At 38.2% G+C, this 25308-nt stretch overlaps 1 protein-coding gene across 2 annotated transcripts in view; it reads left to right on the top strand.

Moving 5' to 3' along the window:
* The window catches only part of cpt1ab (carnitine palmitoyltransferase 1Ab (liver)), a 35940-nt gene extending 21930 nt beyond the window's left edge, over positions 1 to 14010 (top strand). For both annotated transcript variants that reach the window (XM_062035580.1, XM_062035581.1), the window contains exons 11-19: positions 1577 to 1765; positions 1851 to 1956; positions 2033 to 2149; positions 4007 to 4171; positions 5376 to 5507; positions 5597 to 5749; positions 8814 to 8927; positions 11757 to 11849; positions 11924 to 14010. In XM_062035580.1, the coding sequence (XP_061891564.1) occupies positions 1577 to 1765; positions 1851 to 1956; positions 2033 to 2149; positions 4007 to 4171; positions 5376 to 5507; positions 5597 to 5749; positions 8814 to 8927; positions 11757 to 11849; positions 11924 to 12010 (1156 nt within the window). In that variant the 3' untranslated portion in view covers positions 12011 to 14010. The remainder of the gene's footprint in view (positions 1 to 1576; positions 1766 to 1850; positions 1957 to 2032; positions 2150 to 4006; positions 4172 to 5375; positions 5508 to 5596; positions 5750 to 8813; positions 8928 to 11756; positions 11850 to 11923) is intronic.
* The last annotated feature ends 11298 nt before the right edge of the window (positions 14011 to 25308 follow it).

Genomic DNA, 25308 nt, shown 5'->3' with positions numbered 1-25308 from the left:
GGACTTCACCCGATCATAGATGCGGTCAGCGGCTAGCATCGGATAGCGCGTCTGCTATCCATCTCAAAGTCCTCCTGGTTGTGTTGCTGTAGTCCGCCGCTAATACACCAATCCCACCTACAGCTTTCTCCTTTGCAGTCTTCATTGTTCATTAAACAAATTGCAAAAGATTCACCAGCACAGATGTCCAGAATACTGTGAAATTTTGCGATGAAATCAGAGCTTTTTGTATTGAATCCAATGGGGTCCGAATACTTCCGTTTCAACCATTGACGTCACGCGCATACGTCATCATAGATAGACGTTTTCAACCGGAAGTTTCACAGGAAATTTAAAATTGCACTTTATAAGTTAACCCGGCCGTATTGGCATGTGTTGCAATGTTAAGATTTCATCATTGATATATAAACTATCAGACTGTGTGGTCGGTAGTAGTGGGTTTCAGTAGGCCTTTAAAGGGGCCCTATTATGTAAAAAACTACTTTTCTTACCTTTTTGCACAGGTCACGTGTTTGGGATCTGCATAAATCCCGAAAATTTGAAATCAAAATTGTGGAGGCATTGCAGAGATATTTATAAAACAATCTTGACTTCCTTTCTACTTCAAACCAAACGAGCTGTTTGGAATTTGCTTCTTTTGTGACGTTTTTTTGGCCTCTTGGCTACTCTCTGTACCACCTCACAATTCACACAGCAATGACTCGGGAGGCGTCGGCGTTCCCCACAGACATGAAGAATTTGGGTCGTAAATATTGATCACATTTGACATTTACAGTTGTTTCCCCTGACCCGCTTTGGAACCAATGGTTGGGCCAAATCCACTCTAAACACACCTCAGACCACAGGACAATCTTATAAGACATAACAAAGTCAGGCGTTTGCTGTCTTTGGTCAGAAGGGGGACAATCAGGACAAAAACAGCTTGATTGTTTTTGTATTTGTACCCCGCTTTAGATTGGAGGTAGTCCTGTATGTTAGAGAAATGACAGTAATAAATCAAACAAGAAGTGATGGCACAAGAAATGGGGCGAGACAGACTGTTGAGCCGTCTGAAGAGGGACATGGAAACATGCCCAAGTCTAGCACGGTACCAATGGCAGAGTATCTGTGTGCCCTAAGAACCTGTAGGGGTCTAGGCAGAATCACATGAAAAACTGTGGAAGGAGCTGAAATCTGGATTTGCCAAGTGACAGCCTTAAAATGTTCAGGATTTGCGAGGTGTTTGCCAAGGGGAGTGCACCAAAATTCCTACTGAAATGAGTGTAACCGCCAACGTAGGAGCTCTGTACTGGCAAGCACTAAATCACGTTTTGATTGAAGATCAATTATAAATTATTAACTTTAATTTACATTCTTAACCTTCTTTTGCAATCCCTTTAAAAAATTGTGGACTGTTGTTCATATATTTGTAAAGAGGTAAACTTATACAAGTTAGTAGTTGATTAAATATGTATTTCACCTACTATGTGATTGGATTTACTGTGCTTATATGTGACCACATTTTTCTAGTTTAGTCATTAGTATTTTTCTCACCTTCAGTCATGAATTTAAATGTGTCAACATCCACTCTGTGCAGAACCCCGTGGGCACAAAGACGTGACGCCCACTTCAGCCGCGGCAGGAACAAGCAGTCCCTGGATGCCATCGAGAAGGCTGCTTTCTTTGTGACTCTCGATGACACAGAGCAACGTTTCGACCAAAGCAACTCAGTGAAGTCTCTGGATAGTTACGCCAAGTCCTTGCTCCATGGAAAGTGCTACGACAGGTTGGGGGCAAAAAAAGATTGTATGCTAATGGTGCACAAGACAGTTCAATACACTTAAGGTGTTTTGTCCTTTTTACTCACTCAGGTGGTTTGATAAATCCTTTAATCTGATAGTTTTTAAGAATGGCACCATGGGTCTGAATGCAGAGCACTCTTGGGCCGATGCTCCGATCATTGGTCATCTGTGGGAGGTGTGTCATCGTGGTTTAACATCCGTGGTGTCTTTAATGCATGTTCTTTAATGAGCTGTTCAAACTTGTTTTGTAGCACGTGCTTTCAATGGATCCCTTTAAGCTGGGATATACTGATCAAGGGCACTGCTGCGGGGATCCCCACCCCAACCTGCCTTCACCCCTGAGGCTGCAGTGGGACATCCCTTCTGAGGTTAGTACAAGTGCCGACTTTGCTTCCCTCTGCTGGTTACTTGACCTACCTGCACCAGTCTTAAATATCTCCCTTCTTTTGTCTTTGATTTTAAAACGTTGTTTCAGTGTTGGATACTCATGTTAAACAATGACAAAGCGTCAAATCATAAGGTTCATGCTTTTTGACGTGAGCTTGTACGCAGTTTTGGATCCCCCTTCTAGGGGTTTTACAGTATGGCTATGTTGTGGTGTCAGATCGAGGTCGACATACCTATTTAGACTATTCTGGACATAGGTCCTCTTTGGTCTAAATTTTGCTCCACAATCACTTTTATAACCTATTTTCTGCCTATGTCTGCAAGGAGTTATTTGTAGAGGCGTTCCCAGATTGCAAATAAAACTACCCCTCACCCTCTCCAAAAGTATTAGAATGTATCTTTTGAAAAAGTCGGTGTTATTGTGCACATGCCAAGATTAGGTGAAAAAAATAATTTATCCTATCTTTTCTTGTGTTTCTTTAAGCTCAGCTGGTGTCAAACAGAGCTCCTCCTCACCTCTGACTGAGAGCTTTACTTAAAAGGGAACTGCACTTTTTCTTAAATAATGTTGCCTATTGTTCACAATCATTATGAAAGGCATGACTACGGATGGATTTTTTAAAATGCATTCTCACGTAAATAAAAGTGCGCTAACAGCGGGGCCAATGTTAGCTCCACTATTCCACCCATAAAATCCAAAATAGGGCCGATAATACTCCATTTACATTTTGTGACTTGAATATTAACCAAATATTAGTGATACTGTTATTAAAAGCTCTAACACAGACCAACTATAGCGGCACCAAGATCACTTCCGCGTCTCCCTATGTTTACATCATCGAGTGGTCTGCTGCTTTCTCTCTTCCTTGCTCCCTGGAAGTTTACTGTAGATCATAAATCATGCATCTCACCTGGAAAGAAGAAGTCTGAGGAGGTATTCCGACAAGTTGGTAGACTTTGACGGCCATTTAAGACCTGGAAATGGCCAGAACAACACGAAAAGACGTTTTGTGCCGCCACCACCACCTACCCTGTTTCTTCGTGAGGATTATGAGTCATTCTTCATCTAAATTGGAATATCTGAACATCTTAGCAGTCAGCATCCTAATGACAGCAGACATTGTACAGTAAGTAATGTAAGTAATGGCTGTCACTAACTCTGCAGTGAGTAATAATCAATGATGATGAAAAAAAAGCAAACTTGATGTGTTTTTTAAATTAATGCGCTGCGTATGCTTAAAATAATCAAAATACGTACATATTAAATGTTATTATACATGTGCTTGTTACTACATTTCACATATACTTATATCACATATTATATATATTTATATAATATTATATATTTATATATAAAACTCAATGGAGGTGTTTGGATGTTTTTTTTAAGAGCTTTTCAAGCGGAATTCCGCATCTTCAATAGGCTCCATTGTAAGCAGACTTTTGATCAAATGTATTTATTATTTAGAATGCAAGACAAAAAAAAAAAACATCCATCTTCATGTCTCGTAATGATTGTGAACGATAGGCAAAATTCCAAAAAATGCAGTTCCCCTTTAATGTCCAAATAAGTACGTGGATGTCACTGTGGTGTCACAATATAGCCAGAGTGAGAAACACATCCAAAACTATCACCCTAAAATGCATGAACTGAATGATTTGACATTTTGGCCTTGTTTAGCACAAGTATCTACAATTGTAACCACATTTTAAGTTAAAGTTCCCCTTTAACAATTAAAAGATTCAGTCAGATTTTAAAAAAAAAATCTTATGCTATTTAAAAAAGTATTCAAAATATGTTTATGAGCCAAACCTCATATCTTTGCATTTGTTTTTAGTGCCAAGAGGCCATCGAGAACTCGCTGACAGTTGCCACGACACTGGCTAATGATGTGGACAGCCACATTTTCCCTTTCAATGACTTTGGGAAGGGTCTCATCAAGAAGTGCCGCACCAGTCCTGATGCCTTTATCCAAATTGCCCTGCAGTTGGCTCATTACAGGGTTAGTACTCTCACTGCTCAATTGCATGAATTGAATCTCTATGGATTTATAGTAGTCCATCAAAAATGATCCTTTATAGGGCCTATTTATTGGGTCTGGAAAGAAAAATGTACAATATACAATTAACAATTCAGTTCACTATTATGATTAAAAATGTTTATATTGTGAAAATATCAACTCTAGTGGCAGTGTCCTCTGCAGTGGACATCTGTTTTTGGTCTGTAATTGTATCTGTCAGTGTTGCACATTTCTGAAAATATAGTAGGAATGCACCATGTATTTTTTTTCAAGTCGCTACTGAAACCGATAACTTTGCTTTGCATGTGTTTTACAGCCTTTCAAAACAGTGTTCTTGTAACTGATGAGGATTTGATGTGTTGAAGCTCCATGTTTTTTTCCCTTGCGGAATGTTTGCGTAACAGATAATACAGATAATCTCATTTCATTTTAGCTTTTTTTTTGTATCAGTTATCAGAGGTATTTTTTAATGGTATGGGATTTATCGATGTAATGTCATAATGTAGCCCTGATATACAAAACACAAATGTCCACTGCAGAGGATGTTGCCTCTCACGAGATGACAACAATAAAGTTATCATTTTAACTTGATTGTCAGACTTGTACAAGCAACTTCCACCAATTCTCTATGGAGACTACCTTTATTTAATATCAACTGTTAAAAACATGAGTCAATAAACTGAACTAAAGAGGCCATTTTTTTTTAGTTGCTATCCAAGATTTTCCCCCCTCAGACACATGTATTTGCATATGTCCAAATGGTAATAAGAAAATTGCAGTATTTTTGAAACTTATGTTTAATGTAATTTCCTCTACATTCCACATCTTAACACATGCAACAAACTGCTCACTATTTACACTTTATTCTTAATTTACTATTTTTATCATACATTATTTCCGTGCATCCTGTTTTTTTTCTTTACAGTCTGTTATGCTCTGTAATGTCACTGATACAATATGATAATTATACAGTACCTAAAAATTCCAGCAGAGGGCAGTCCCAACACGCCAATATGTCAGTGAATGATTTTTTGGGAAAACTCTGGCCAGTTGATTGGAGATCATCATAGAGATACATTTAGTAAATGCGTTGTAGTGAGAATTAGTTTTTTTAACTGTGAAGATATTTAGCATAGAATCTCTGAAGTATTTACTGTTGAGGTTGACTAATCCTGTCCCCAAACAGGACAAAGCAAAGTTCTGCCTGACCTACGAAGCCTCCATGACCCGTTTGTTTCGTGAGGGCCGAACCGAAACAGTCCGCTCTTGCACCATGGAGACGTGCGCCTTTGTCCATTCCATGATCAGAAAGGAGACCGTAAGAAACATTTGTTAGATGCTCACCATTATCGCTTAGGATTAGTTTCTGCAGACCACCGCCGCTTTCTTCTTCTGTTGTCCTGCCAGAGAGAAGAACGTCTAAACTTGCTGAAACTTGCAGCAGAGAAGCACCAAAGCATGTACCGCCTGGCTATGACGGGCAAGGGAATCGATCGCCACCTCTTCTGTCTTTACGTGGTTTCCAAGTACCTGGGAGAAGACTCGGCTTTCCTTAAGGAGGTACTGTAGGAGCTGCTGTTTGTTTGTAATAAAAGCCACTGTTGTAGCGCTTTAATTAGTCCCAGCTGCAATAACACTACCCTGCTCTTTTTGATTACAAATAGGGAATTATCGTTAGCTTGCGAGAGTCTCAACAAAGGAAGCTAACAAACAGTCAACAAAATTTGTAGTGGTACACAGAGTTGATCTCACAAGCTAAACCCTAACAAAGTGTTATAAAAGTATGTTGTCCAAAGTGTGTAGGGCTGCATTATTTCATTATTTTTGTAATCGAGTACTCTATAGTTGGTTCAACTAATCGAGTCATTTGATGAAACACACTTTATAGCCTCAAAAAAAGAGGAAAATAAATAAACAGCAATTTTTCTGCTTGCCATAACCTTAATGATTTTTTCTAATAAATGCAAATTGACAACATTGAAACAGCGCTTTCAACATGTGTGCATTGATAAAAATTAAAAAATAAATAGATAAACAAACGCTGTTCACAGTCACATATATATCGACACCCACACTACCGCTTTCAGGTGTGTGTTACAGTGGCCATGCATATTTGTCTGCATATTTAAAGTTCCGGGCACTACGTGCAATCAAAGTTGTATCCATTTTTGTACGTTATCCCGCCTTCCTCCCGAATGCAGCTGAGATAGGCTCCAGCGCCCCCCGCGATCCCAAAAGGGACAAGCAGTAGAAAATGGATGATTGGATGGACACTCATTAAACGATCAATCGAACCAAAATAATTTAAATCATTGCAGCCCTAAAAGAGTTGCCCCAGAATCATTTGCAACCAGTAGCTCATTTTTATTGGCCCACAGCTCATTGTACTTGTACAAGTATAATGAAACCAAAACAAACAACAATGGAAAACAACAGAGCTAACTCCATACTGTAACAAGAAAAAACTGAAATGAAAAATTTGAAATGGTGTCTTTAAATATGTATAACTTTTTGGAGCCTTTTTACTGAATTATAAAAACATATAAATTAGATACAAACCCCGTTTCCATATGAGTTGGGAAATTGTGTTAGATGTAAATATAAACGGAATACAATGATTTGCAAATAATTTTCAACCCATATTCAGTTGAATATGCTACAAAGACAACATATTTGATGTTCAAACTGATAAACCTTTTTTTTTTTGTGCAAATAATCATTAACTTTAGAATTTGATGCCAGCAACACGTGACAAAGAAGTTGGGAAAGGTGGCAATAAATACTTATAAAGTTGAGGAATGCTCATCAAACACTTATTTGGAACATCCCACAGGTGAACAGGCAAATTGGGAACAGGTGGGTGCCATGATTGGGTATAAAAAAGTAGATTCCATGAAATGCTCAGTCATTCACAAACAAGGATGGGGCGAGGGTCACCAGTTTGTCAACAAATGCGTGAGCAAATTGTTGAACAGTTTAAGAAAAACCTTTCTCAACCAGCTATTGCAAGGAATTTAGGGATTTCACCATCTACGGTCCGTAATATCATCAAAGGGTTCAGAGAATCTGGAGAAATCACTGCACGTAAGCAGCTAAGCCCGTGACCTTCGATCCCTCAGGCTGTACTGCATCAACAAGCGACATCGGTGTGTAAAGGATATCACCGCATGGGCTCAGGAACACTTCAGAAACCCACTGTCAGTAACTACAGTTGGTCGCCACATCTGTAAGTGCAAGTTAAAACTCTCCTATGCAAGGTGAAAACCGTTTATCAACAACACCCAGAAACGCCGTCGGCTTCGCTGGGCCTGAGCTCATCTAAGATGGACTGATACAAAGTGGAAAAGTGTTCTGTGGTCTGATGAGTCCACATTTCAAGTTGTTTTTGGAAACTGTGGACGTCGTGTCCTCCGGACCAAAGAGGAAAAGAACCATCCGGATTGTTATAGGCGCAAAGTTGAAAAGCCAGCATCTGTGATGGTATGGGGGTGTATTAGTGCCCAAGGCATGGGTAACTTACACATCTGTGAAGGCGCCATTAATGCTGAAAGGTACATACAGGTTTTGGAGCAACATATGTTGCCATCCAAGCAACGTTACCATGGACGCCCCTGCTTATTTCAGCAAGACAATGCCAAGCCACGTGTTACATCAATGTGGCTTCATAGTAAAAGAGTGCGGATACTAGACTGGCCTGCCTGTAATCCAGACCTGTCTCCCATTGAAAATGTGTGGTGCATTATGAAACCTAAAATACCACAACGGAGACCCCCGGACTGTTGAACAACTTAAGCTAAACATCAAGCAAGAATGGGAAAGAATTCCACCTGAGAAGCTTAAAAAATGTGTCTCCTCAGTTCCCAAATGCTTACTGAGTGTTGTTAAAAGGAAAGGCCATGTAACACAGTGGTGAACATGCCCTTTCCCAACTACTTTGGCACGTGTTGCAGCCATGAAATTCTAAGTTAATTATTATTTGCAAAAAAAAATTAAGTTTATGAGTTTGAACATCAAATATCTTGTCTTTGTAGTGCATTCAATTGAATATGGGTTGAAAAGGATTTGCAAATCATTGTATTCCGTTTATATTTACATCTAACACAATATCCCAACTCATATGGAAACGGGGTTTGTATATAAAAATGTCAACCTTTATTCAAGGTTGGCACCATTATACAACTTGGAATTGTTGTTACCTTTACTTAGCCATCACATGAGGTCCCGCCTGATGACCAACCTCAAAGTGTTTGATGTATATCCATATTTTTTCTGAAAAATGCTGGTCTGCTTCCAAATCATATGACCCCACATGTGATCCAGTTAGCAAGTTCCACATTCACTCTTAACAGTAAATACTCTGCTCCAGACCAGAACTAAAACAAGATTATTGTTCACACTGAGCTTTTTTTCATGGGACAAGGACATGATTAGGTAGTTTTTGTCTGTGACACAACTGTGTCAAAATAATTTAAATATGATGTTTTTTTATGAATGCTATGTGGCCGTTTTATGACAGAGCTGATGAGTTCTGTTCCTAAACTGAATTAATTCTCCAGATCTTATTTATTAATGACAGCTATACTTACTACAGTACATTTGTCCGACACTACCTGTTCTGTTGTAGGTCCTGTCCGAGCCATGGAGGCTATCCACCAGTCAGACACCTCTGCAGCAGGTGGAACTGTTCGACTTGGTCCGACACCCTGAATATGTGTCGTCTGGAGGAGGATTTGGACCAGTAGGTTCTCACACAGCTCCAGATCTGATATCAATATGAAAACATATTAATTGAAAGAGGTTATTCTAATGAATGGGTGTCTTTTGCTTGATGTAATTCTGAAAATTCTAAAATGTCTACCTTTTTTTTTAAAACTTTAAATCTAATAATTCCCTCATTGAAATACTCAACATGTATATTGGCCCTTCTTAGGCAACATAAAAGGTTACTATGACAAATATGACTTATTTGGTGAGGTTTTAGCATAAAATTAGTAAAAGCAATATAATGATAATATTGTGACTATATATATATATATATATATATATATATATATATATATATATGTATATATCTATAAATGTGTGTGTATATATATAATAAATGTATATATGTATATATATCTATAAATATGTGTGTGTGTATATATATATATATATATGTATGTATATATATATATATATATATATATATATATATATATATATATATATATATATATATATATATATATATATATATATATATATATATATATATATATATATATATATATATATATATATATATATATATAATAAATGTATATATATGTATATGTATATACTGTATGTGTATATGTATACATTTATATACTGTATATATATATATCTATATATACACTACCGTTCAAAAGTTTGGGGTCACATTGAAATGTCCTTATTTTTGAAGGAAAAGCACTGTACTTTTCAATGAAGATAACTTTAAACTAGTCTTAACTTTAAAGAAATACACTCTATACATTGCTAATGTGGTAAATGACTATTCTAGCTGCAAATGTCTGGTTTTTGGTGCAATATCTACATAGGTGTATAGAGGCCCATTTCCAGCAACTATCACTCCAGTGTTCTAATGGCACAATGTGTTTGCTCATTGGCTCAGAAGGCTAATTGATGATTAGAAAACCCTTGTGCAATCATGTTCACACATCTGAAAACAGTTTAGCTCGTTACAGAAGCTACAAAACTGACCTTCCTTTGAGCAGATTGAGTTTCTGGAGCATCACATTTGTGGGGTCAATTAAACGCTCAAAATGGCCAGAAAAAGAGAACTTTCATCTGAAACTCGACAGTCTATTCTTGTTCTTAGAAATGAAGGCTATTCCACAAAATTGTTTGGGTGACCCCAAACTTTTGAATGGTAGTGTATATATGTATGTATGTATACATATATGTATATAGATATATGTATATATGTAAACATATATATGTATACATATATGTATATAGATATGTGTATATATGTGTTTATTCGTTATACAGTGCTCAATAGCGGAATATACATTAGGTCAGGAAAAAACACAGAGGCTATTCGAAGGTTTCCCTGCTCTTCAGGGGATTTCCCTAAAAATCCCCTGAAGAGCACCCTTTGTTTATTTACCTATATTCTTCTGTTATGCGTGAATGTTGTAATTTAGTTTGACAGTCCTTTAAGCAAGAGAGGAAAAAACTTCCAATTTGAGTTTTTTTATTGATAGTTTCTGCAGTGAAGTTACTGTAAAAGTAAGCACACAAAAGAAAGTACATTAATATACACACATGAAGTGCACATACATGTAGGAATCATGTTAAATTGACAATACAGTTTAAACTCGAAAAAAGCAATCCAACCATAAAGGATGGCTCTTATGTCGCTAGCTTAATAAAAAAGTACCAATGATTGTCGCACACACACTTGATGTGGTGAAATTATCCTCTGCATTTGACCCATCACCCTTGATCACCCCCTGGGAGGTGAGGGAGCAGTGAGCAGCAGCTCACTGCTCCCGGGAATCATTTTGGTGATTTAACCCCCAATTCCAACCCTTGATGCTGAGTGCCAAGCAGGGAGGTAATGGGTCCCATTTTTATAGTCTTTGGTATGACTCGGCCGGGGTTTGAACTCACGACCTACCAATCTGCTAACTTACAATGGACGACCTCATTGACAGGCTAATAAAATAGCATGTCGATTATTCAAACCTGTACAAATGTTTATTTAACAAATTTTCACCAAACAAAATTGACAAACAACACATGTATATCTACGTGTTGGCATATACTCACCAAACTCAACAAATATTGTCCGCCAATGTTGGACTACTTGGCTGCTGTGTGTGTTGACTAACTATGAACGCCTGTTGCTTAACCCTCCAACTGTAATCTTAGAACAAATAACATAGGTAATTTTTTGTGGAGTATGATTGCCATGAGTTGGCATCACCTGGAAGAAGAAGCGTTACCTTACTGTGTTGCAAAATCTTAAAAAGAAACAAGTACCGTATTTGTCGGAGTATAAGTCGCTCCGGAGTATAAGTCGCACCGGCCGAAAATGCATAATAAAGAAGGAAAAAAACATATAAATCGCACTGGAGTATAAGTTGCATTTTTTGGGGAAATAGACATATGAAAGGCAATTTAAAATAAATAAAAAATAGTGAATAGGCTGAATAAGTGTACGTTATATGACTCACAAATAACCAACTGAGAACGTGCCTGGTATGTTAACGTAACATATTATGGTAAGAGTCATTCAAATATCTATAACATATAGAACATGCTATACGTTTACCAAACAATCTGTCACTCCTAATCGCTAAATCCCATGAAATCTTATACCTCTAGTCTCTTACGTGAATGAGCTAAATAATATTATTTGATATTTTACGGTAATGTGTTAATAAGTTCACACATAAGTCGCACCCCCGGCCAAACTATGGAAAAACTGCGACTTATAGTCTGAAAAATATGGTAATGTTAAATTGATATATGGGAAACAATGGTGGATTAACATTGGGATGAAACTCACTTGTCGGTTCTCTTCTGTTTGAAGGTGGCAAATGACGGTTACGGTGTGTCTTACATCATTGTCGGGGAAAACCTAATCAACTTCCACATCTCCAGCAAACACTCCAGCCCAGAAACGGTATGTCTTTTCTCCCAATTATTTGTTTCCTCCCCGCTTTTATTATTATTTTTGGCTTGATTTCCACCCGACAGGACTCTCACCGCTTTGGCGCCAACATCCGACAGGCCATGTTGGACATGCTGGACCTTTTCCAGCTCGACAAGAAAGCATCCAAGTGATGTCCTATCTCCTTTTCAACACGAATTGCTGATTCTTCCTAAAGCTGTACAGAATCAAACATAAGGTTGGATGATTTAACTTCATGTCATAGAGGGGGTGTAAAAAAGAATGGAATGATTGGGATGTATTCTTTACAAACCTTGCTTTCATTTTACGTGTGAGGTGTTTGTGTGTACACCGTATGCATATTGCAACGATGGATTGTAGTGGCCGTGCACAGATCAACGTTTCTATTTACAGGACTGTATGCAGCAGTGCCTTAGCGACGACCCGCTTGTGTAAAAAGGGCAGAAAAGGGAGGAGAGATTAGACTTGAGTTTGATCCGAGCGGTAGCATATTTCAATATTTAAGGTTTGACGTTGCAATGTGGTGCAGGAGGAGCTTCTTCTGCTTTTGTGTTTTAATGTCTTTAGTTGCACACGACTCTGCCCTTAGCTCGTCACACTTCAACGCTTGCGATCTGCTGATTTGTATCTTTAAAGGGAAACTGCACTTTTAAACAAATGTGGCCTATCATGTACAATCCTTATGAGAGACAAGAACACATATGTCTTTTTTAATGCATTCTAACTTGTAAATTAAAGTCATCTTACAATGTAGTCAACGGGACATCCTCTATCATAAAACCCAACAAATAACCATCCATTTACATTTCGTGACCTTATGTATTAGCCAAGTATTAGCATATTGCGCTAACGTTAAGGACCTTTATTTAGCGGCGCGGCGATCAGAGAGATGTCACTTCCTTATGCTGCTGTATTGACATCAGCTGCTTTCTCGCCTCGGAGCTCGTGAACGTTTATTCCAGATTATAAATCACGCTTCTCACCTGGATAGTAAAAAGATGTGGACATAAACTGAGAAGTTGGTAAACCTCTGACAGCCGATTTATACCCGGAAATGGCAAAAAAAAGACTCGAAAAGACGCTGGTTAGTTTTTTTGTATCATCTAAACAGTTGGCATCCTAGTGACAGCCGACATTGTACAGTAAGTGATGTTTTATTATGAAGTCTGCAGTGAATAATAATCAGTGATGTTAAATGAAGAATCGAACGTTGTGATGCGTTTTTTTTTTTAATTTAACACGCCGCTGTATGCTTAAAATGAGCAAAATACGTCAATATGACATTATGAATGTGAATGTTACTACATATATTCTTACAGAGTGTATATAAAATATTGATGGAAGTGTTTGGATGTTTTTTTTAAGCTCATTATAGGCAAAATACAGTGACTCCTATTACCCCCATTGTGAGCGGGACAAGTTACAATGCATAAAAAAAAGAAAACCATGTATTTTTGTCTTCCATAAGGGTTGTGAACAATAGGTCAAATTCCAAAAAGCGTGGTTCCCCTTTTAGCGTTTGAATACTCCAAATCAGGTGTTAGGATTCCTGCAAATATCAAGTGAGCCCTGGTGTCCTTTTCTGATTGGTGCGCACACATGAATGTGATTGTACGGTGCAGCCACTAACGTGTGTGTTGTTTCCATCCTTCGGTTAGACTGACTTGGCGTAATATTCTCTCAGCATGTACATGTGCAGCAGCCGTGGTAGAAAATGCAGTACTTTGATGAGACATTTGTTAATGTTGTCCATGCATATTTGCAATCATCCTGCAGGTGTGTCCATCGCTCCAGCCCAAACACGCCCATAAAGAGAGGTGCTGTCATGCATAAGAATGCATTTTATTATGTATATGTTGTCAGTACGTTTTATTTATTTGTATCTCTAACCTTTTGAGGCGTAAGACAAACCGATTTAGATGGTCTCTTTCCACATTTATGCTGACATGGATCTTTATTGGCGATGCGTTTTAGTTGTATGACTTATAAGAGTAGACGCCATGTTTACACTGCTGCATGGTGTGTTTTTCTTTTCTTTTCTGGAAATGATGCTGTATATGTTTGCTTCTAATTTAAGATTACAGATGAAAAGCAGCTGGTACAAAACGAAAGAGGTTTAACAATAAAGTGAATGTCAGACAGCTGTATGAACGCTGAGTGTGTTGGTGTCATTTTTTTCTGGTAATGCCGCAGTTGTTTTTGGCAATATATAGGATCATACAGGAAAGTTTTCACAGCACCTTTTCCACATTTTTGTTATGTTACAGCCTTATTCCAAAGGTGCATCACAGAAGAATTGAGCAAAGGCTGTGAACCCCTAATGTACATGTGATTATTTTACTGTTTTATTTACAAAACCCGAAACCAGTGAAGTTGGCACGTTGTGTAATTCGTAAATAAAAACAGAATACAATGATTTGCAAATCCTTTTCAACCTATATTCAATTGAATAGACTGCAAAGACAAGCTATTTAAACGTTTTGTTTTTTTTGCAAATCATTATTTTAGAATTTAATGGCAGCAAAAAAGTTGGCCCAGGGGCATTTTTACCACTGTGTTACATGGCCTTTCCTTTTAACAACATAAAGTAAACGTTTGGGAAATGAGGAGACCAACTTTTGAAGCTTTTCAGGTGGAATTCTTTCCCATTTTTGCTTGATGTACAACTTAGATTGTTCAACAGTCCGGGGGTCTCCATTGTGGTATTTTAGGCTTCATAATGCGCCACACATTTTCAATAGGAGACAGGTCTGGACTACAGGCAGGCCAGTCTAGTACTTACACTCTTTTACTATGAAGCCACATTGATGTAACACGTGGCTTGGCATTGTCTTGCTGAAATAATCAGGGGCGTCCATGATAACGTTGCTTGGATGGCAACATATGTTGCTCCAAAACCTGTATGTACCTTTCAGCATTAATGGTGCTTTCACAGATGTGTAAATTACCCATGCCTTGGGCACTAGTACACCCCCATACCATCACAGATGCTGGCATTTGAAATACCTGAAGGTTTGGAGGACACGACGTCCACAGTTTCCAAAAACAATTTGAAATGTGGACTCGTCAGTCCACACAACACTTTTACACTTTGCATCAGTCCATCTTAGATGAGTTTGGGCCCAGCGAAGCCGGCAGCGTTTCTGGGTGTTGTTGATAAATGGCTTTCGCTTTGCATAGTAGAGTTTTAACTTGCACTTACAGATGTAGCGACCAACTGTGGTTACTGACAGTGGTTTTCTGAAGTGTTCCTGAGCCCATATGGTGATATCCTTTACACACTGATGCCGCTTTTTGATGCAGTACTGTCTGAGAGATCGAAGGTCACGGGTAGTGATTTCTCCAGATTGTCTGAACCTTTTGATGATATTACGGACCGTAGATGGTGAAATCCCTAAATTCCTTTTGTTGAGAAATGTTGTTCTTAAACTGTTCTACAATTTCCTCACGCATTTGTTCACAAAGTGGTGACCCTCGCCCCATCCTTGTTTGTGAATGACTGAGCATTTCATGGAAGTTGCTTTTATACCCAATCATGGCACCCACCCGATCCCAATCAGCCCGTTCACCTGTGGGATGTTCCAAATAAGTGTTTGATGAGCTTTCCTCAACTTTCTCAGTCTTTTTGCCACTCGTGCCAGCTTTTTTGAAACCTGTTGCAGGCATCAAATTCCAAACGAGCTAATATTTGCAAAAAATAACAAAGTTTACCAGTTCGAACATTGAGTATCTTGTCTTTGCAATCTATTCAATTGAATATAGGTTAAAGAGGATTAGCAAATCATTGTATTCTGTTTTTATTTACACAATGTGCCAACTTCACTGGTTTTGGGTTTTGTATTATTACCTCATGATATTCCACATTTGCCTGTGCCAGAGGTATTCAACAGGGTTCCTTCCTCAAATTTTTTAGTTGGCGATTAGCGCTCTAGTTGACAGCTAACGATTAGTTGCACCATTGCAATTAGCGTGCCAGTTGCCAGATAGTTAATAGTGTCCTTAATACCCAACCATCCATTTTCTACCGCTTGTCCCTCTCGGATACTATATTATTTGAATATCTTCATATCGCAGGATAACAAGGTATCTATTGCACAAGTTTAATACAGGACACAAAAGTAGAAGGTCTCCGCTCCTTTTCTCCTTTCAGTTTGGGGTTCCTTAGCCTAGAAAACGTTGAAATGTATTATATTTTTTTCAACGTACAAATTCATGGATAACTTGCCCTAAAATCATAACTCATGGTGACAAGCACACATTAATGTATTTGTTTTGATATCTAAAAAATTGGAGTACATGTTGATATACGGGTTGTTGCATGATCAGATAAATTTACATATTACATACAAATCAAAAACAACTTTCTATAATTAGACTTGCCCATAAATTGTTTTAAATCTTTCAGAAATGGTATATATACACACATTTTTTTAATATATTTTTTTAGATTTTTGTTTCTCCTTTATTTTATTTTATAAAAAAAGTTTAAACATGTGTTTAAATTCACACTTTAGTCGTGTCCCTGGGAATTCTCTGTCCTGTTACCCAAACAAATGAACCCCCCCGTCCTGTTGCCGGATTTATATCTTGATGTTAATGGTAATTTTTTGTTGTTGTTGACATATCACTGTAATGTTCTATAATTCATTTATTTAATAATTCTATACCAAAAACTCAACTCCTGTTACTTTCAGTCCTGTTACTCAAATGAGTCATTTTCGCCATAAGAGTCGACGGTGCAAAAATGGCACCGATTTGGTGGAACGTCTCCGATATCTACGGTACATGCGCCAACGCCACCAACTTACACACAGAACAGTACAGTAACCCCCCAGCGCACTAAAAGGCCACTCATCACATGGTTAGGCTCAAGTGGTCGGCAGCAAGGAAGGCAGCTGTTTCCGCTGGACTCGTCTATTAATAAGGCAGCTTCACTTCACACAGTCGCTCATATTGAAGGAAGACGCTGCAAGGTGACACATTTCCAAGGAGGGCACAGGCAGGAAGCGATTACATGTGACAGTTGTCTCGGTGCTCCTGGCACACACACACACACACACCTACAGTCTTGTATTTGTTACCTTCTTGAGACCTCCGAATAATGTCTACCTCTTTAGGACCACCCTTTCTAGATATATAAAGATTTGTATTTACAACATCAATAATATATACATAGTATGCAAATATGAAAAAAGCTTGTTGTGAAAAATTTGTTGGAATTTCACAAGAAAAAGGTCACAATTTCACAGGGAAAACTTACTAGCAGTACCATAATAAAAGTCGTAATTTTATTCAACGCAAGTCAAAATTCTACAAGACAAACTGAATATTTGTGCAATGTTATGATAAAAGTTGGAATTTTACTCAATAACTGTCGCAATTTTACAAGAAAAGCTTGAAATTTGGGCAATTTTATGAAAAGAGTCGTAACTTTACTTGACAAAAGTCACAATTTTATGGGAAAACGTTATAAAATGTTATAATGATAATCGGAATTTTGCTTAACAAAATTATTGACAAGAGTCACAATTTTGCTAAAAAAAAAAGGCACTATTTTTGTCAGGTTCAAACACAGATGACATATATTAAACAGACAAGAAGCAAGGAATTTAAACAGAGACAGAATTCAATGTAGCTCATTGAGGAGAAACGTCTGGGCTGTACTCTTTGCACAGTCTTCCTCCACGCTCTGACGAAAGGATTTATTTGGACTTTCCCTGATTACATGTCAACAGCTGTTTCTAAAGGGACGGGGGCCGTAAACAACCGTCTCCCTTTGTCACAAAACAGTTAAAAGAAAATATGCCTGGAGCTGGCGTCAGGTCTTGCTTCCTCTCCGCTTTGTAGATTTTGGGTCAAGACAAGATCTTCCTGTGGATTACAATAGATCAAAGAAACCAACACCTTCATGTCGCTTCCCATCCTACACAGTGGAGTTTTACAAGCCTTTTGCTTGGTAAGATCAGAGACAGCTTTTGTCCTCTCGCTGGGAACTCATGGAAACACACAGTTTTGTGATGACTTAGATACAATTATTCTGACATTTTTACAAAAACAACAAAAAGATTGGCAATATTGTGATAAAAGTCAGAATTTTATATGGCAAATGTCCCCATCTTGCATTAAAAAGTAATAATTCTGCATGAAAAAATAACAATTTTACGAGAAAATATTGCAATATTACAGAAACAGAAAGAATATGATAAATTGTTCCCAATTTTATAATGCAGAGGACAAATTTCACCACATCTAGTGTGTGTGTGACAATCATTGGTACTTTAATCTTAATCTTTAATCTTAATAAGAAAAAAGTTGACACATTGTGAGAAAAAGACGGCTTTTAGTTAATTTTGTTGTTGTTGAATTTTTTGTTTGTAATTGGTTTTTAATCTTCATTATTTACTTCAAGTTATTACTGTATGTCTCCATATACATATTTATTATATTTTTTAAATACATTTTGGCCAAAGGGGGCGTATTTCAATTTATTACACTCACTTGTTATTACATTTGTTGACCAGAGGGGGAGCGCTTCAAATTTGTACACACACTTGTTATTTCATATGTTGACCAGAGGGGGAGCACTTTTAAAATCGACACACAGTCAATTTGAAAAATCCCTTCTTTTTGGGACCACCTTAAGTGTGATAGATTTCACCACCAGGGGTGCAAATGAGATCTCTATGTTTTGTTTTTTGTAATGTGCTTAAGGCCGATGACAAACGAGTCATGGACCACAGATGGGCCCTGTACCACACTTTGGGCAACCCAGCTGTAGAAGCTAACTGTTAATGGCCACTATGGTCTTAGTAACGCAGTATATTTGTTCATCCTATGGTCACATATGGGACGCGGGTTGTCTTACGTCAGCACCGGAAGTCGTAAAATCAGCTGTTCACCTGGCGGTTTTTTTTGGGGATGAATAGGGAAGTCCTTTAGCTGCCGTCTTGTTTTATCATATATTGCTGCCTTTGCACCTGTCAATGTTTACTTTTGTATGCACATTATATCAACAAACAAATCCTGACTTTGGAGCAATGTTCACAGACTCTAGTATGTGGCTCTCTATTAGATGCAATGGTTTTCCGTATTGGGACCATGGTTTTGGTCCTAACTTGTTCACCGGCCCTCATATGGAAGGTACTTTTCCTTGTTGATGTCTCAAAAACGGTAGCAATACAAGAACACACACACACACACACACACACACACACACACACACACACACACACACACACACACACACACACACACACACACACACACACACACACACACACACACACACACACACACACACACACACACACACACACACACACACACGCGCCCTGATGTCACCCTGGCCTGGGCTTCCGATAGCAGGCTAACATTTCAAGACTGCATTTTTGAGGTCTGCTTACTCCTCACTTACTCTGGGAGACTTCTGTTTGGCCAATTAAGACAGTATCGGTACAACGGGTGGTATCAGCATTGAATTGATACCATAACACTCGTTTGTGTTTTGTGGTAATATTTTTGGGTGTCTGCGATGAGGTGGCGACTTGTCCAGGGTGTACCCCGCCTTCCGCCCGAATGCACTCTGAAAGGGACAAGCGGTAGAAAATTACATGAATTCTTATGCGACACTTTGCTTCAGTTTTCTTACGAATCAGTTTTTATTTGACATTTTGCATAAAATCCCTAACAAATATGGATGTCATATTGTACTGTATATTGTATTTTATATAGTTAAATTATATATTTTGTATTGTATATAGTTATATTGTACATGTACTGTTTAATGTATACAATATATTGAATTGTGCATATAGTTATACTGCAAATTGTACATAGTTATAATATGTACAAAAGTTTGGACACACCCTCTCATACAATGGGTTTTCTTTATTTTCATGACTATTTACAGTACATTGTAGATTGTCAGGTGTCATAGTTTTGATGCCTTCGGTGACAATCTACAATGTAAATAGTCATGAAAATAAAGAAAACGCATTGAAATGAGAAGGTGTGTCCAAACAAAGTTATTTTATATGTATTGTATTGTTTGTATTGTAAACAATCACTTGGTTAAAATACAGTGTTTCATGTTCCTATATTCAAACACAGTGTTGCTGTTCAAACTGTGTGTAATGTTACAGTGGCCAAAAATATTAAACATCCATCCATCCATCTATTTCCTACCGCTTGTCCCTTTTGGAGTCGCGAGGGGTGCTGGAGCCTATCTCAGCTGCATCCGTATATACTTGGTAAATAAAACCTCTACCTTGTTTTTAAATATTACTTAGGTCTACTACGCTACTGTATTTTAATGTTGGTCATTATGGTGGTACTTGGAGAGCTGAGTGTTTTTGAGGTGGTACTTGGTGAAAAAAGTTGCAACGTATATATCTTATATTGTATACGTATTTTTCGGACTATAAGGCGCACTTAAAATCCTTTCATTTTCTCAAAACTTGACAGTGCGCCTTATAACCCGGTGCGCCTAATGTACGGAACAATTTTGGTTGTGCTTACCGACCTCAAAGCTATTTTATTTGCTACATGGTGAAATGATAAGTGTGACCAGTAGATGGCAGTCACACATAAGAGACACGTGTAGACTGCAATATGACTGCAGTAAACACCAAAATGCCGAAGGTGAGCCACGTAAATAAGACCGCCCACAAAACGGCGCATCCTGAAGCGACTGTCAGAAAGCGGCTTGAAGATGGTCCGTAAAACATCATCTATGTAACATTTTGACCAAAGAACCACCATTACATGTTATGTAGACCACAAGGAAGTGTTTTATATTTAGAAAAAAAATAAAAAATATGACTGCTTTAATGCGCCCTATAATCCGATGCGCCTTTTGTATGAAAATAGACCTGACTAGACCCGCTCATCGGCAGTGCGCCTTATAATCCGGTGCGCCCTATGGTCCGGAAAATACGGTAGTTATATTGTATATATTGTTTACACAGAAGGGCTTAGGGGGGGAAAAACGTCAAAGGATTTGAATGGAGCCAAATGTAGTTTTTGCCTTTTTCACTGCTATATATTTTTACTCAAATAAAGCCTAATAATTGCATTATGTTGTTGATATTGTTATGTTGTCTTATATTGCTGTAATGATGTATTGTTCATTTGTTCACAAATGTTTTATTTTATTTTGAATAAAGTAATAGCATTTTATCAGGATGCTATTGTGCTACGTTCGTTATTATTATCATCATTATCATTGTTGTTATTATTAGAATATATTTGTTATTTAAAATATTATATGATGATGATTTTAGGGCCTTAACATACCCAATTTCATCAAAAATGATATTTCAGTCGTCCAAAACACTAACCCTCCAAACGTATACATTTTAATTCTGAGGAACGAATTAAAAAAAATTATAAGCAAAATCATGATGTCGTTTTCGGAGCTCGGCATTTGTTTTGGTAAAAAGCTTCGGCGTCAGTATCGGCAATCCTGGCCCCCTTGTTTACTTGCAGTATCGCCCTGCCCTACCGATTGTACACCTAATTGGCGAGCTGGAAAAAGTCCTTGGCTTAAAAGCAGACCCTGAAACTTAAAACCTTGACTTGCAGTTTCTAAAAGTAGACTTTGAGATCTGCAACCTACACTTGTTATCAATTTAATTCCTGGGCCAGTTTACTCCCTCAAAAGAAAGAAAAAATTATGTTCAAAGATGCAAACAATTGCTAGGTTCAGTTTTACAAATTTTTGATTTTTTTTAATGGAAATGTTGTATTTAAGGGACATGTCTATGTGCCGTCTTCTATGATGAAAGTTTTGGGGTGCATGCTAACATGCAGCCACTCTTCTACTTCATGATTTCACCAGATTTACTCCCGTATTAAAAAAAAAAGTGCCTTCTGAATCCAAGCGATTAAAGGCAGGGTGTAAACGGAGAGTGTGAGCTGGTTTGTTGGCAAGGAGGAACCATGCATGACTCCGGCCAGCTGCACCTGTTTTAATGTGGGAGAGCGGCGAGGCCCCTGAGGCCCCAAGGTGGACCTCGGCCAGGACGAGAGGCTAAGTGGAGATTGGGCTGAATGTGACTACCATAAGACAACCCTGTCCACTTACTATAGTGCTCTCGCCACTATAAATAACATTTATTTGGACTACATGGAATTAGTTGTCAGCGAGCTCCCACAAACCGTGTGAATGTGCAGACGTTTCTTTGTTTTTAAAAATTCCCTTTTTTTTAATATACAGTGCATTGAAAAATAAAATACATGGAGAGTGAGAGGCAAACTTGTACTGTAGGTCAGTGTTTTTCAACCTTTTTTCAGCCAAGGCACATTTTTTGCGTTGAAAAAATGCGGAGGCACACCACCAGCAGAAGTCATTAAAAAAAACGAAACTCAGTTGACAGTAAAAAGTCGTTGTCGTAATTGTTGGATATGACTTTAAACTATAACCAAGCATGCATCAATATAGCTCTTGTCTCAAAGTAGGTGGACTGTCACCACCTGTCACATTACACCGTGACTTATTTTGACTTTTTTGCTGTTTTCCTGTGTGTATTGTTGTAGTTCTTGTCTTGCGCTCCTATTTTGGTGGCTTTTTGTCTTTTTTTGGTATTTTCCTGTAGCAGTTTAATGTCTTCCTTTGAGCGATATTTCCTGCATCTACTTTGTTTTAGCAATCAAGAATATTTCAGTTGTTGTGGGGACATTGTTGATTGTCATGATCGGATGTACTTTGTCTTTGCTCCGCAGTAAGTCTTTGCTGTCGTCCAGCATTCTGTTTTTGTTTTTTTTTGTAGCCAGTTCAGTTTTAGTTTTGTTCTGCATAGCCATCCCCAAGCTTCAATGCCTTTTCTTAGCAGTACTCACCTTTTGTTTATTTTTGGTTTAAGCATTAGGTACCTTTTTACCTGCACACTGCCTCCCGCTGTTTCCCACATCTACAAAGCAATTAGCTACCGGCTGCCACCTACTGATATGGAAGAGTATTACACGGTTACTCTGCCGAGCAACAACAACACTGACACTCCACAGCAACACATCATTTGCAGACTATAATTACTGGTTTGCAAAAAATATTTTTATCCCAAATAGGTGAAATTACATAATCTCCCACGGCACACCAGACTGTATCTCACAGCACACTAGTGTGCCGCAGCACAGTGGTTGAAGGACAATGCTGTAGGTGATTTATTGTGTACTCCTTCACTGCAGTCTACTGAGAGCCGATTGGACCCGCTGATGTGGTTAAATGATGTCACCAAAATATTAGAACTAATGCAGTCTTGTTCAGTTCTTCAACCACAACATGATAAACATCTTTTTTTAGAATATTATTTTCTGAGCATTTTAGAGCAAAAAACTTTATAAGGATGGCAGCGACAAGCACCTGCAAGTTCACGTACGCCCCCCCCCCCCCCCCCCCCCCAGGTGAGCCTGCGTGTCTCAATGTGTGGCATTTCTCTGCAGTATTGTCCGATTAGCACGAAAAATGATGTCACACTTATAATAAATACATTACACAAGCTGTATGAAGCCACAGGGCCTGATATACTCAGTTTCAAGTGTATGAACTAGAAAATTACATGGGTGCCCTATTTAAATGAGGATTAGGCATTTATACCGGCCGTCACCATGGAGACACTCATTTCCCTCCACGTTCAAAGCATTATATCCTCCAACCTAAGCTTTTCTGTTGTGTTGTGGAATATGCAACACACGCCACCCTTCTTAGGTGATATAATGTGATCTAGACCAGTGGTTCTCAAACCTTTTTTTTATTTTTTATCAAGTACCACCTTAGAAAACACTTGGCTCGCTAAGTACCACCATAATGACCAACATTACAATACAGTAAAGTAAAAGGCCTGACTATTAATTCATTTTAATTAACACGTATATTTAATATTTTTAGCCACTGTAACTTTACACACAGGTTGAACAGTAACACTGTGTTTGAATATTTAGACAAGTGATTCTTTGACGTACCACAAGATGGAGCCGGCGTACCACTAATTGTACATGTACCACAGTTTGAGAATCACTGATCTAGACCAGTGGTCCCCAACCACCGGGCCGCGGCCCGGTACCGGTCTGCGGCCCGGTACCGGTCTGCGGACCGATTGGTACCGGGCCGCACAAGAAATGAAAATAATAGAATTTTTATTTTTTATTTTTATTTTTTTAATTTTTATAAAATCAACATAAAAAACACAATATATACATTATATATCAATATAGATCAATACAGTCTGCAGGGATTCAGTCCGTAAACACACATGATTGTATTTCTTTATGAAAAAAAAAAAAAAAAAAAGTTTTTTTTTTCCCATAAAGAAATACAATCATGTGTGTTTACGGACAGAAGAAATAAAAAAGAAATGAAAAAAAAATATATATATATATTTGTTTTTCTTTTTTTCCCCCCGGTCCGTGGGACAAATTTTCAAGCGTTGACCGGTCCGCAGCTACAAAAAGGTTGGGGACCACTGATCTAGACAACAGAAACTATTTGCTAGCATGCGCAAGGTGCACTCTGGGAGGCACTGGTGTTGTGATTGTACGGCGTGGGGCAGTTGGGAGAGTGGCCGTGCCAGCAACCTGAGGGTTCCTGGTTCGATCCCCAGCTTCTACCAACCAAGGCACGTCCGTTGTGTCCTTGAGCAAGACACTATGTGTGAATGGGTGAATGTCAGGTTCAAACACTGATGACATCTATTAAAACAGACGAGAAGCAAGGAGTTAAATTTTGCTCAATTGAGGAAAGACGTTATTTGGGCTGTACTCTAGTTACAGATCCAAAAAACACTCTAAAAGTCCTACCCACGTTTTCCTCTATTTATTTGGGAGGTCCCTGGTTACATCACTGAAGCTGTCGCGAGGGAAGGGGTTAATCTCGACAGCTCAAGTTAGACACAATATATGATTATGCAAAAATGCAAATGTGCTGACAGTCGTGATATCGCCTTGTCTCTGCTCTGCCTGCGTCACGGTACTCGATGTTTGGCCTTGGCAGACAGCAGGCCGATTCTGGAAACAAACACTGATACGAGACTGGCTTGCAATCTTTTGGATTGCCAGCTTTGCACAGACAAAGAAAAATAAAATTTCAGCACAATTGATAATAACTATAGCAACGGCCCTTAAGCATAAGAGTTGTGTGATAATATATACATAATTATTCTAACATGAATAATTATGAATGTGGAAATAGTGTCAAAGCGCTTTGAGTACCTTGAAGGTAGAAAAGCGCTATACAAGTATAACCCATTTACCATTTACCATTGGGCGTCTGGAATGATCCAGAAGTGTATGGAGGAATGTATGAAATGCATGCGGCAATAGGTCGTTTTTTTTAATTTTTTAAATATAGGAGGTTTATTATTAATAAAAGCTAAAGCCACAGAAAAAAAGAAACACCGGCAGACACACAAAAAAAAAATATTACATTTTTTTCAACCAGCCCCTTGACCCTGGATGC

Source organism: Entelurus aequoreus, linkage group LG24, assembly GCF_033978785.1.
Source record: "Entelurus aequoreus isolate RoL-2023_Sb linkage group LG24, RoL_Eaeq_v1.1, whole genome shotgun sequence".
Lineage (NCBI taxonomy): Eukaryota > Metazoa > Chordata > Actinopteri > Syngnathiformes > Syngnathidae > Entelurus > Entelurus aequoreus.
This window is presented reverse-complemented; position numbering and strand designations above follow the sequence as displayed.